The sequence below is a fragment of the Acanthisitta chloris genome, unplaced genomic scaffold (genome assembly GCF_000695815.1).
Source record: "Acanthisitta chloris isolate BGI_N310 unplaced genomic scaffold, ASM69581v1 scaffold3259, whole genome shotgun sequence".
NCBI classification, from domain to species: domain Eukaryota; kingdom Metazoa; phylum Chordata; class Aves; order Passeriformes; family Acanthisittidae; genus Acanthisitta; species Acanthisitta chloris.
In genome coordinates this window covers 8,194-20,456 of record NW_008689598.1, presented here as the reverse complement: position 1 = coordinate 20,456, position 12,263 = coordinate 8,194, and the positions used below count along the sequence as shown (strand labels likewise).

General features: G+C 36.0%; 1 protein-coding gene across 1 annotated transcript in view; it reads left to right on the top strand.

Moving 5' to 3' along the window:
- MCTP1 (multiple C2 domains, transmembrane 1) overlaps positions 1-10,296 on the top strand; it is a gene marked incomplete at its 5' end in the record, with an annotated part of 57,072 nt that extends 46,776 nt beyond the window's left edge. The window contains 5 exons of the mRNA XM_009081464.1: positions 5,134-5,236; positions 7,368-7,470; positions 7,834-7,935; positions 8,487-8,561; positions 10,171-10,296. Of these exons, the coding sequence (XP_009079712.1) occupies positions 5,134-5,236; positions 7,368-7,470; positions 7,834-7,935; positions 8,487-8,561; positions 10,171-10,296 (509 nt within the window). The remainder of the gene's footprint in view (positions 1-5,133; positions 5,237-7,367; positions 7,471-7,833; positions 7,936-8,486; positions 8,562-10,170) is intronic.
- Positions 10,297-12,263: the final 1,967 nt, after the last annotated feature.

The window sequence follows — 12,263 nt, the reverse complement described above, 5'->3', positions numbered from 1 at the left end:
TGTGCAAAAAATGGTCTTTGAAATTGTTCTTCAAATGCTAGGAAATGTCACACTGATGTACACAAACATTAAATTCACAAAGGTATGGAAGCCCTTGCATGTAAAATTGAAGGAATAAATTCAGAGTCCCTTTGGAAATATGGTACCAAAAGTAATTTGCTCTGTCAATTAGTACAACTAGATTTCAATATACACTTGAATCATCTCCACAAAGTACAGAAATGTAGTAGATGGGCAGTAGTCTGCAGTCGATAAAATCTCACAAGGTCGTATCATATAGGTCACCTGAAGACTTTGGTCCAATATCATGTTCTGCAAAACTACTGTTTTATTAAGTACCTGTTCTAGGACAGTAATGACAAAATTAGGATTTAAATAGTATTTTTAAAAGATATTTTATTAAAAGATTTTTTTATCTTAACCATAGCATTTACAGTTAAATTTACAGTGAAAGAATGATTTGTGGTTATTTTTTTTCCTAGAAATATTCAGTGGAGATGACTTTAACTCAATTATGACACTACACTGAATGGTCGTGTGAGATACCTCAAGCATTCATGATATCAGTCTGTCACAACATGTTTGCAGCAGCACGGTTAGAACTAAATTATAATTTCCACTTTAAAGATGGAAAACTAAGAAAGGTTAACTGACTTGGCTAAGGCCAACAGAGCAAGTCCTTGTCAAAGCTGGCATTTGGCTTGGGTCCTGTATTTAATCCATTAGATAAGGCAGCTTCTCATGCTAGTGAGCCATTCCTTCTCCTAGCCAAAGGTCAGACTGATTGCTCTGATGCAAGCAGCTGGCTGGCAGGGAGCTTGGAACATTAGCGACATTAGCATCTGCATAAGTCGCACTGCCCCCTCAGTCATGCCCAGTCTGCTCTCCAGAATCTGGCTGTCTTATCTTCCCAAAAAATAAAGGCCATTTTTGCTGTGGGGACTTGGGTCCCTAATGGATAGGCATGGCTAGAGGTAGGAGAGAACCGTAATAGCCTATGAAATATTCAAACAATATTCTAGCTTTCATAACCATAGTCAAGTTGGTTGAACTTTGTGAACTTGACTGTTAAAAGAAGAAATGGGATTGAAATCTCTTATTAAGTTTTTTTTTACTGTCCAAGACATTTTTAGTAGTCTTTGTGATTCCAGTTCAGTTTTGATAATGTAGTTTCAATAATGCAAAAGTTCATGTAATATTTAGTTTAGAGTAAATTTAGCAGTTTACTTAAAATTGGTTCTTGGTTTAGCTAATGCTGAAGTTGACTTTCTATCTGTTTATATAACTTTATGAACTGATCAGTGGCAGATAAATGTTAAGTGCCAGTCTATGTTTAGCCTGGCTCCTTTTTTTGAGAATTGTTTGAAAAGGCCGAAGTAGGAGAGTATTTGTGTCCCTGTACTGAAGCAATGTAAGTTTTCTATAGTCATGGTAGAAGTATCTGTGCAGGGTTCATTGGTATCTAGCCCAGTGCTATCTGCTGTCCCTTGTGAGTTTATACTTAGAAAGCACAGTAAGTTTTTCAGGGGACAGGTAGGTTTACCATATGCTTCTTCACTTGCATCTACTCTGAAGAGCAATTACGTCAATAGTAGTTCCTAGTAAGACTTCATGGCAGCCCTAAGAAAGAAAGAGTCATTCTACAGAGATTGATCATCTTTCTGATTTTTCATTTTCTTTCCTACAGGCTGAAATTTCAATGATTGAATGCAGAAAAGCATGATGTTTATTATTGTACACAAGTATTTTCCTCCTCTCGAAACTAGAGAATCATCTTACTGCTTAAAATATGGATGTTTCTGTATATTTGTTTACTAAAGTCTCCTTTTTTACAATATTAGCTGAAAAAATATGCAGATGACATGCAGTTTTCTGGAGACAAAAGCATGTATTTAATGGAGTTTTCTAATAAAAGGATATCATAGTAGAACTTGTACTAAACGTGGCAAGCAAGAAATGCAAATTTAAGATTTCATAGCTTTTCATCAGAGACAACTCTACTTTCTATACAAGTAAAGCTAGGAAGTGAGTGCAAAAGTGCAGTTAGGTTGAAGTCCCTCTTTGGAAGAACTGCTATGCCCTAAAATGAATTTTTTGCTAGGAAAACAGTCTGCCAAGAATCAAAAATGTATATTAGATGATTTCAGCCTCAGGGACCATTGAAGAACAGATCTATATAACTTGTCCAGAAATACGAATTGCTTTATATTCCAGTTACAGCTCTAGCATTCAGGTAAAGTTCATAATGATACAAACAAAAGATCCTTGCATCTGAATTGGTCACATGCCATTGGCGTCTCTTGTGAAAAAGCAGTACTTTAGTAGTTGAATTTGAGATGAATGTTGTATTTCAAATACCCAGCTTGGTTACAAGTGTTTTAGCATACGGAAGAAGTGCCAATAAGCAGTGATGGAGGGATTTGCATATGGGAACTTCATTCCTTCTTATATGGTAAATCCAGTATTCCTTAGCAGAGATTTTCAGAGCTGGGAAGCTTCTCTTTAGCCATGATATTTGGACCTTCCCTTGAACTGTTTCACAATATTGCATTTTATCAAATTTGAACTGCTTTCGAATGATAGAGGGGAGGAGGCATTAAATGTTGACTGTGAGTGAGGGATTTTTTCATTTCTGAAAACCATTTGTCTTTAGCTTGATTGAGGAGCTCTGTGATGTATGTTATGTGTTATTTAGCTTTCCTGAATTGATTGGTATCTATATAAATCTATAAGGAGAGTCATTGTAAAGGCACATGCCAACAGGTGCAGAAAATAAATAAACGTAGTAAATACCTTCTCATTGCTTAGAGAAGATGGCTTGTATATGCTGCGGTGCATTTTCTTGTGTCTATTATTGATTACTAAGCTCAACTCACATTGTACCACCATAAGCAAGAATGATTGATAATACTTTAAAAATGAGATAAACTAGCTTACCTGCTGTGCCAGCACTGCCTTTTTATGTTAAGTATCTTCTGGGTGTTTCTTTTTCAAATACTGAAACCTAAAGAACTCAATATAAATTGTTTAAGTTTCCTACCACCTTTTAGCCTTGTGAAGTAGGAGAACATTGAGAGGTGTGATATATCCATCTCTGCTGACTAATGAATTGTATAATTTTTCAAGATAATGGAAAACATTCATCAGTATATTGTTTGCTAGAGAAGGTAAACATCAATTAACTGTAATTCACAATGTGTTTAAAATAATTATTCTTTATCATACAAGTTAATAATATACACATTAACCTCTGATGTAGTCAGAATCAATACTGCACTTTGGGAGATGGGATCCCTGGACAGCTTTGTCTAAGTATTGCTTTCTTTGCCACATGTGTAAGGTAAGAAACAAATTATGTGCCTCCCTAATATCATTAATGTAGCCCCATTAATGTAGCTATTCAATTTATAGCTTCTTGTAATGCATGACAAAGTATTACAGAGTTATTGAAGACATTGTGAAATACAGTTGCTCAGTGTGCTCAGTTTGATTGTGGAAGGCCAATGCCAATATTCAATACCTTTCAAACACATTGCTGCCCAAAGTACAGAAACAGGACTACTATGCTGTAGTATGCAAATCAGTTGTTAATTTCCATCAGACAAAGTTCCCTTGGGTTCAGGGAGCAGCAATTTATTCTTCAACTTTCTACTTATGTATTTGTATTTTTACATGAAAATAATGTGTACACTTGTATTCTGTGCCAAAGGCAAAGTTTGCTTCCCTCAGTTACTGGAGAAAATAAAAATAGGTATGAAGTATAGCATCACTCTGTTTTGGCCAGCATTTATAGCAGTTGTCATTACTGTCATAATTTGAAATATGGGTTAAAGAATTTACTCCACAATGTGATTTCTTTCCTTTGTTGCCCCTTTATTGCAGCTGTCTTCCCACCATGCTCCTTATGTTTTCATTACAAGTCTTTTCATCATAGCTGTTCCTCAGGTCTACCTCACACCACCTTTTTACCCTTCCAGGAAATTTCAGGATTGCCCTGAAACCCTGGAGATATCAATCTTGTCTTCTTTTGCTTCCTCCCTATTTGGAGACCTTCTGTTTTACACAGCCAAGCTTTTGTTAAGCATCAGATTCAGGTTTCTACTTTTCTTTTTATCCTTTCCAAAAACAAACCTTGAAAAAGCTTAGTGTAAGTTTCATGTTTTACCCCCTAAACTTGCAGTCAGGATGATTTTTCTTGCTCTTTGCTTGTTATCTAAGCACTGCTCACCTGCAGTCCTGTGCTATAAGCTGTTTATTTCACATTTAAGGACACACATGCACACACACACACACTTGCTTTCCCTATTCCTTTTCTTTAGATAAAAAAGAAAAATCAACCTCCGTTTCCATTATCCAGCTTCCATTATCTACATATTACATTTTCAAAGCAGCATCTTCATACTTTTTCCTGTGATGGATTTCATGCTGTGGGACCTTCTTGTAAATATATGCAAAGCTACTTCATTGTGCTTTAATGTATACAAAAATCACAACCATGTTTGACCTTCTGCTGTGCTGAGACTACAGCCCATCATTCCAGCTGATATCATCTCATTGTTTAATTGCTCTTGCCACTTTCTCTGGTGTTAGGCTTTTATATGAGACTCTCTTTAAGGCTTTTTGATTTTGGGGAGAGGAATTTTACAGTGTAAAACATGTAGGGCATAATAATCTTTGGATAAGTCTCATAGGTGCTAAGTTATTACAAATAATATGGAAGAATACATTTCCTTCATATCAAAATGCTCTAATTATGTTATCATTACAGTCAATGGAGGATTGGCACCATTAAAGTAAAGTTCTCTTAGCTGTCTCAGAAGGGTTCTTAGCACCCTTTAAGAACATGCTGGTTTTTCAGCAGAAAAGTCTGTATAGTGATCTTTTTTCTTTTTTTCTTTTTAAGACAAAAACATGGGTTTTTTTTCAAAGAGTGTTAATAGATTACGGAGATGAGCAGCCTATTATGAATATCTTGAATATAATGCACCCCATAGGACTTCCTTGAATTAATTCTTGAGGGAATTACAGTGCAGCTTAGGAAAAGAGAAAAAGAAAACAAATACTTGTTATTTAAACCTTGCTCATTGTGTGTTTGCTTAGTTCATAAATTTCGTTCCAAATTTTTTCTTATAGGAAAAAGTGACCCATTTTGTGTACTTGAATTGAACAATGACAGACTGCTGACACATACTGTTTACAAGAACCTCAATCCAGAATGGAACAAAATCTTCACATTGTAGGTGTTTGGATTTGGGGTGGGGGATGAGGGGAAGGCAGCAGGTGTTTGGAGTGGGGGAGGAGGCAGGACGTTTTTTTGAGGGGGGAGGGTCTTGGAAAGGAATAAAAGATACTTGCTGGCAATTCTGAAAAAAAATAGTGATCACATAATGATATTTCTAAACTAAATATCTGAATATTTTTGTGAGGATTAAAAACATGAAAAAAGATGAGAGAACAGGTGTCATTTTAAAGGTTAAAAAGCCAGGTCTGTTTGTTGGAAACCAGGTATGAGAAACGTTAAGCATTCCAGACTCCTGCCAGGTTCAGTGAGAGTTTCAAGGCCCAAATCCTGTGTGTTGTATTTGACCCTGAGGTTTTGAGTGAGAGAAAAAAATATTGTGATTAGAACCTTCATTAAAATGTGGTTGCTAACTTTAAAAAACATTCAATGACTATATAAAGGTAGATATTCTAAATGCCTTCATAATTCTCTGAATTACGATCAAATACTTTTCACTTCTTTTCATTTACCAACTGCACATCTCACAATACCATCTAGTATCATACTAGTACAATGCAGCAGTTGGATAAAATGCAGTCTGAAACATTTAGTTCATCACAAAGTGATGTGATTGGCGTTTTTTATCTGTTATTTTGAAGCCAGTAAAAGACTTTCACAAAATAGATGTCTTCCACAACCACAAACCAAAAAACAAATGTCCTTGTTGCTTGCTGTGCTCAGTTGCAGCCTTGTCCTCCCTTCTTCTCTGCATCTGACTCCAATGTGACAGCAATAAGTAGAAAAAACTGATCACTGCAGGTCTTGCTGCTGCAGAACTAGTAGAAGCTTTAGCTTTGTGTACACTTACTTCACTTCATTGTAAACAAAAATGCTATATTTTGCCTGTGATCTCAAAACTCAGTCTGATTTTAATTTTGGGGGTTTTTTTAACCTCTAAATTTGTCATTCATTTATTTGGCATCCACAGCAGTGAGCTCTCAGGAATGAACTCAGAACAAAAGAAAAAGTCTCATAATAGTTGTACTTTTCAATAGCTTATTATTGTACTTCTCATTTCTGTGTCTGCAAAACCATGCTAAATTCTTCATTTATTTCTTTTTAATTATATACTAATACAGCCAATAACCAGTCATCATCGTCTTCTGCTCGACAGTGTTCTCTGCATAAGGATTTGCCTGCATTTGTAGAGGACAAAAGACTAATCAGGAATCAAATAGAAAACATCTAAAGGGCTTCAAGGCCTTTCTTTGATGTATATTTGCATTGAGTATTTTATTTATCCTCAGATTTGTTAATTAATTTTTGGGCTAGCAATTGCTAATCTGGAGGTGTATATTTTACTGAAGTTAAACTGCATTGCTTAAATTCATATTTCCGGGATCAGCCATTTGATCAAAGATGAGTTCTCTCAAATAGTTCTTTTTCTCCAAATAAGGAATTTGGATTTTTCACTGGAGACTTTACAATTTACAATGATATTGCTTGTGCATGGCTGTGGAATGTTTAATAGCTTGCAGGCTTTTCTGCCTCAGTAGTAGTTGAGAAATGTGTTGTTCCACATTGCTTGTTCTTTATTTGTTATAATAACTGTTGTATATTTTTAATTAAGCAAAGATTTCAGAATTAAAGATCTTGTTCTCCATGCAAGGTTATTGTCTTGCAACTCAAAATTATTTCCATTTACAAACCTACAGATTTTACAGTATTTGCAGTAAGAATTGCCACAATGGTAGCAGTGTTTAAGGGATAGCCTTTTAAAGCTCTCAGTCCTCCTTCTGGTGGCTATAAATGCCCCTAGTGCTGCTCCTTGCAGATCATGCAGTGCAAACCCCAGGTAGGAGGTTTAAAGCAACATTCTTCAGAAAATTTCTGCTTGAGAGCAGAACAGCCGTGAGGCAAATAGAGAAGAAGAGAGAGAGATAGAGAGAGAGAGAGAGAGAGAGAATGAGCAATCACTGCAGCCCTTTCAAAGCATTTTGGTTATAGTCAGGGATGCCTCATTTACTTAGGTCCTCCATTGCTTGGAAAAATAGATGGGTATCTGTGCTAACCTTTTCAACTTTTGTCCTTGGTACCTGCTGGTGTAGGTGACTTCTTTTTTCTGTGTGTGCTTCTCCCTTTGTAGCAATATAAAGGATATCCACTCAGTTCTTGAAGTGACAGTTTACGACGAAGACCGCGATCGAAGTGCTGACTTTCTAGGCAAAGTTGCTATACCATTGCTGTCTGTAAGTTTCATTCACTTTATGTTTTTTGCCCCTGACATTCCACTCTGAATTTTTTCTTGCTGAAGGGGGGCAAAAAGAGAAAAAAAAAAAAAGATTTGCAGCTCTGTGTCTGTCATTTCTCAACCAAGGTCTGTAATAAGAACACTAAAATTTTAACATACTCTATTCACGGCCATGTTGAATCCCATGATAGTTAATTTTTCCTGACAGACTCGATCCTGGTAATGAACAGGTACTTGTCAGACTTGCCACAGTTGTTTTGGGTTCTCTGTCAGTTTCAGCAGCTGGGGGTCAGGGGTCACCGGGGGGGGGTTATTCAGCGGAGACTGTGAGACAGACGGCTGTCATGTCCTTTTCCTGCAGATTCAAAATGGTGAACAGAAAGCCTACGTCTTGAAAAACAAGCAGCTGACAGGGCCAACAAAGGGGGTCATCTATCTTGAAATAGATGTGATTTTTAATGCTGTAAGTCTTAACTTTGGCTTTTTTGTACTGCTAAAGAGTTCAGTTTCATGAAAGCTTTTGTTCCTGATGTGTAGAGAATTTCTGTCATTCCTCATTTTCTCTAAACCTTGATGTATACTGCAGAATACTCTTCTGCCACTGTCTGGCACACGCCAACAAAGGGGGTCATCTATCTTGAAATAGATGTGATTTTTAATGCTGTAAGTCTTAACTTTGGCTTTTTTGTACTGCTAAAGAGTTCAGTTTCATGAAAGCTTTTGTTCCTGATGTGTAGAGAATTTCTGTCATTCCTCATTTTCTCTAAACCTTGATGTATACTGCAGAATACTCTTCTGCCACTGTCTGGCACACCCACTCTTTTTGTCTACCACTGCTCTGCTACCACTGCTGCTGCAAATGTACAGAGCAGCAACTCATGTCTCTGCGTACACTTACGTGTTACGGGCTTGGCAGCCATGACTTTGAAACTTAGTAATTTTTGCAAATTGAAGCATGTGTTAGTAGTAAGGAGCAAGTAAGTTTGAAATGCTGATGCAAATTTTAATGCACAGGTGAAAGCGAGCATACGAACCTTAATGCCCAAAGAACAGAAGTACATTGAGGAGGAAGACAGACTGTCTAAACAGGTAAAGAGTAAAGAAACACTAATCCCTTCCGAAATCCTTAATATCAGGTGTGCACATCCAAATATCTGGTATCATATTGCTGAGGGTAAAGAATAACATTTTCATTACATGTTTACAAAAGAATATGATAGGCTGGAGAAGGCAGAAACAAAATACATGGGTTTATTGTGTCTCTTCTATAAATTCTAGCTTGATTTTCATAAAATACATGAATAAGAACACAGTTGAAACCATCAGGTTCCACACATATCAGATTATCACACAGGTGCATGTAATCTAAGTCTTGCATAAATTTTTGCTGTTAACCTTGACCCGAAGGTTCTCTATTTGTTGCAGGGTAAAGAGTCTTTCAACATTCTTTTAACCAAATTTTAAGTAAGTTAATTGAGTAAGGTTTTTATCAAAGATGAAAGTAGGCTAAAACTCTTTATAACTTTGGAGAGTCCCGGGGGTAGAAAATGTCTGGTTTCTTTCTTTTTTCTCTGGAAATTTTTGCTACATGCAATTTAAATGTTTTGGTAAAAAATATTTAGGCACATTTTTCTCCACTTAAACTGCTTTTGATTCAGTTCTTTGTGTTCTACAAATGATGTATTTTATATGGAGAGAACTGGGCTTTTGGTTGGACTGTGGGAACAAGATTTCTGTTGTTTGCAGTGAGAAGGCAGAGGTCTCGGAACTGTTTTTCACTTTGCTGAAAGTTTATAGACTTGAGTGTAGTTTAAATTATTTGCTGAATGAATTTTTTAGCAGTTTTTGATGTAGTTCATAAAATAACATTTCAAGAGGCGAAATATTTCTTTCCTTATTGTTGGGAGTAATGTGGTTACTAAAGCTGCATTTTGCACTACTATTCCAGCAAAGAAGCAGCAAGCCCTTTTACTTGGGATTCATTCTTCTCCCCACTTTCATAACAGCAAATGGCATTGTGACTTTTGCAGATGGCAGGAGGAGTAAATTTTAAATACCTATCATTTTCTCTGCTATTCAGTATGCAAATCATTCACTGGTTTGTTCACTTTTTCTAGTCAAGTGTATTGCAGTTTTAGAGGATTTATTTTCCTGAATCAAAACCTAGAGCTGTTATGACTCATGTCTATGTAGTTTGAAAGTATGCAGTTAAAGTTACTTTGGCAAATACTTAAAAGCAGGCTTTCAAAATACATCACAGCAGACAAATTTGTTACAAATGAAGGAAAAAATAAATGTGAAGGATGCAGATGATCTTAATTAGGCTAGAGAAGTAATTTTTCATGGTTTTGAGTTAGTGTCCTGCAGCATCTATATATTAAGAAAGGCCAAAATTTGTTAAGAAAAGCTCAGTAAAACTGTGAAATCTAATTAACAAAGTAATTTGTGAATTTTTGCAAGTGGCTTTTTAATGTTGAGCCATTTGTGTACCATTTAGAATTAAATTCAACAAATATCAATTGACATAACTAACAGTTTCTCCTAAGTTTCAGATTTTAAACTAGCTTGCCTAATTTGTGGGCTAGAGAGCTTGGTATTTTCTCAATCTTCACCCAAATTAAAAATCACAGTAATCATGAGTCTCTTCTGAAATGTTTTGGAGGTTTGTGACATTTGCATTCTTTAATCTTTTTAACAGCTACTGTTAAGGAACTTTATCCGGATGAAGAATTGTGTCATGGCACTCATAACTGCCGCCTGTTATGTTAGCAGTTGCTTTGACTGGGATTCTCCCCCAAGAAGTCTTGCTGCTTTTCTGGTATGATCTTCCTTATGATCTTTTTTAGTCAACCTGGTGTGTTTGTGTTCTAGACTGAGAGACAATACAGTGTAGGTGTGAAGTTTATTTTTTCTTCTTAATTTATTTAAAGCTTTGCACTATATGTGCAGGTACTGTAAATTATGTTTATTCAGTTTTTAAAGAAGTAATTGAGTATAAAATATCACATAAACAAGATTGAGTGGGGATTTTTAAATTTATATCTGTATATATATGTGAGTGATCCAAATAAAAAAAATGGGGTCAGTGAACTATGAATAATGTATCTTGAGCTTCTCACAAAGTACTTCCATTAAAATTTGTTTGGTCTCCTTGTTTATCCCTTATTTACTCTTAAATGTGTTTTTTAATATTTCTGTATTTATTTACATATAATTAATGTAAAATTAGTGTTATTCTGTCCTCCATGTATCAATACATGTTACACTTGTAACTTTTTCAGAAGTACAAAGCTCTGCACCCAAATAGTTGCTTCTGTACTAAGCGGTAGTGTTCCTGTATAAAACACCAAGCAAACAAGATCAACTTTAAAAACATTAGTGTAAACAACCAGTACCTTTTAGGCAGCAAACTCTGGTCATAGTTCAGTTTTTGGTGAATTCATTTTTAGCAATTTAAATGAAACGGCTATTTCTCCATGAGGATTAGTTTCATTAATGTTAACCTTTATTTTCCTGTTAAATCTTGAAAATTCCAAGCATAATTGTAAATTACATTGTGCTTCCCAGACAAATACATTTTTATCTTCAAAATCATAAAAGCTACAAACAAGACCAGAATCCCCTTTTTCTTCTCCATGATGAAGTCCACCAGGACTTATAATGTATGCATGGACACACTTTCTGGAATATCTGGATTTATTAGGTCGGTTGAAATACTGAGCCTATGAGCCTCTCTACCATGAATATGAACAGGGAATGATTTTGGTCTAACTCTGAATAATTGTAGAGGGAGTCTAGTGACAGTACTCCTTGCTTGAGTGCCTGAAGGTCAGGTGCCTCAAATTTGGAGTGATCAAACCAGGCATTGCAGCTGGCTTTGCAGTAAAATGGGATAGCTATGTGTATCACTATGTCATGCTGTTTTGCAGGACATTTCCTCAAGCAGGACTCCATTTGTACTATGTTACTTGCTAACCAACCTTTTGCCTGCCAAGGGATGGCAGCACATTGTCGGTCCTTGGTTGCAATTCTCATAAGGAGTGCAGGAGATACATATGCTATTCAAAGAGTCAGAGGGTTTATACTTTTACTGATGTCTGTAGTAACAACCAAGTGCAAAGATATAAATATATACCTGCTACTGATTACTGTAGGGAGGCAATCTCTCATTTCAGTTAAAAATTATAAACATTCTAATGTTCAAATGCTATTACGGCTCCAGGGAGTAAGTGCTCATCTCTCTTAAGTCTGATTTTAATATGGGGATGGAACCTGTTACCAGTGGAAGACAGGAAAATGGAAAGACATCCTATTCTTTGGGGCAAATGAAATTATTTTTTGCCCATGGAACACTGCTGTGGCCATGGAAGAAGTTGTGTTCCTGTTAAACTGTAATTGTTTCTGGTCATGGAAATTGCGGTGTGATAATAAGTGATTGGAAATACATAAAATGTGGAATTTGAGCAGAGAGGTCTATAATCAGTAGACATCATTATTGTAGTTACAGCATAGAAACATGTTCCTGATTTTATTTTTATATATATATTCACGTTTTACATAGCTATCTTTATAGAGAGAGATATATATCAGAAGACTGATTTTCTTAGTTTTGTTGCAGAGTTTGTTTTGCTGTGTAGTAGTTGCATTAGTTATGGATATACTACATTTATATCAGTGCTGTGACTGCACAGACATATTCCTGCTCTGCATCCAAAGTGTGCATCCTGTGCTTTTCAACCTGATGTTATTCCCTCCAAGGATCCTCCCTCTGTCAGGCAAAAAATGTTTTTG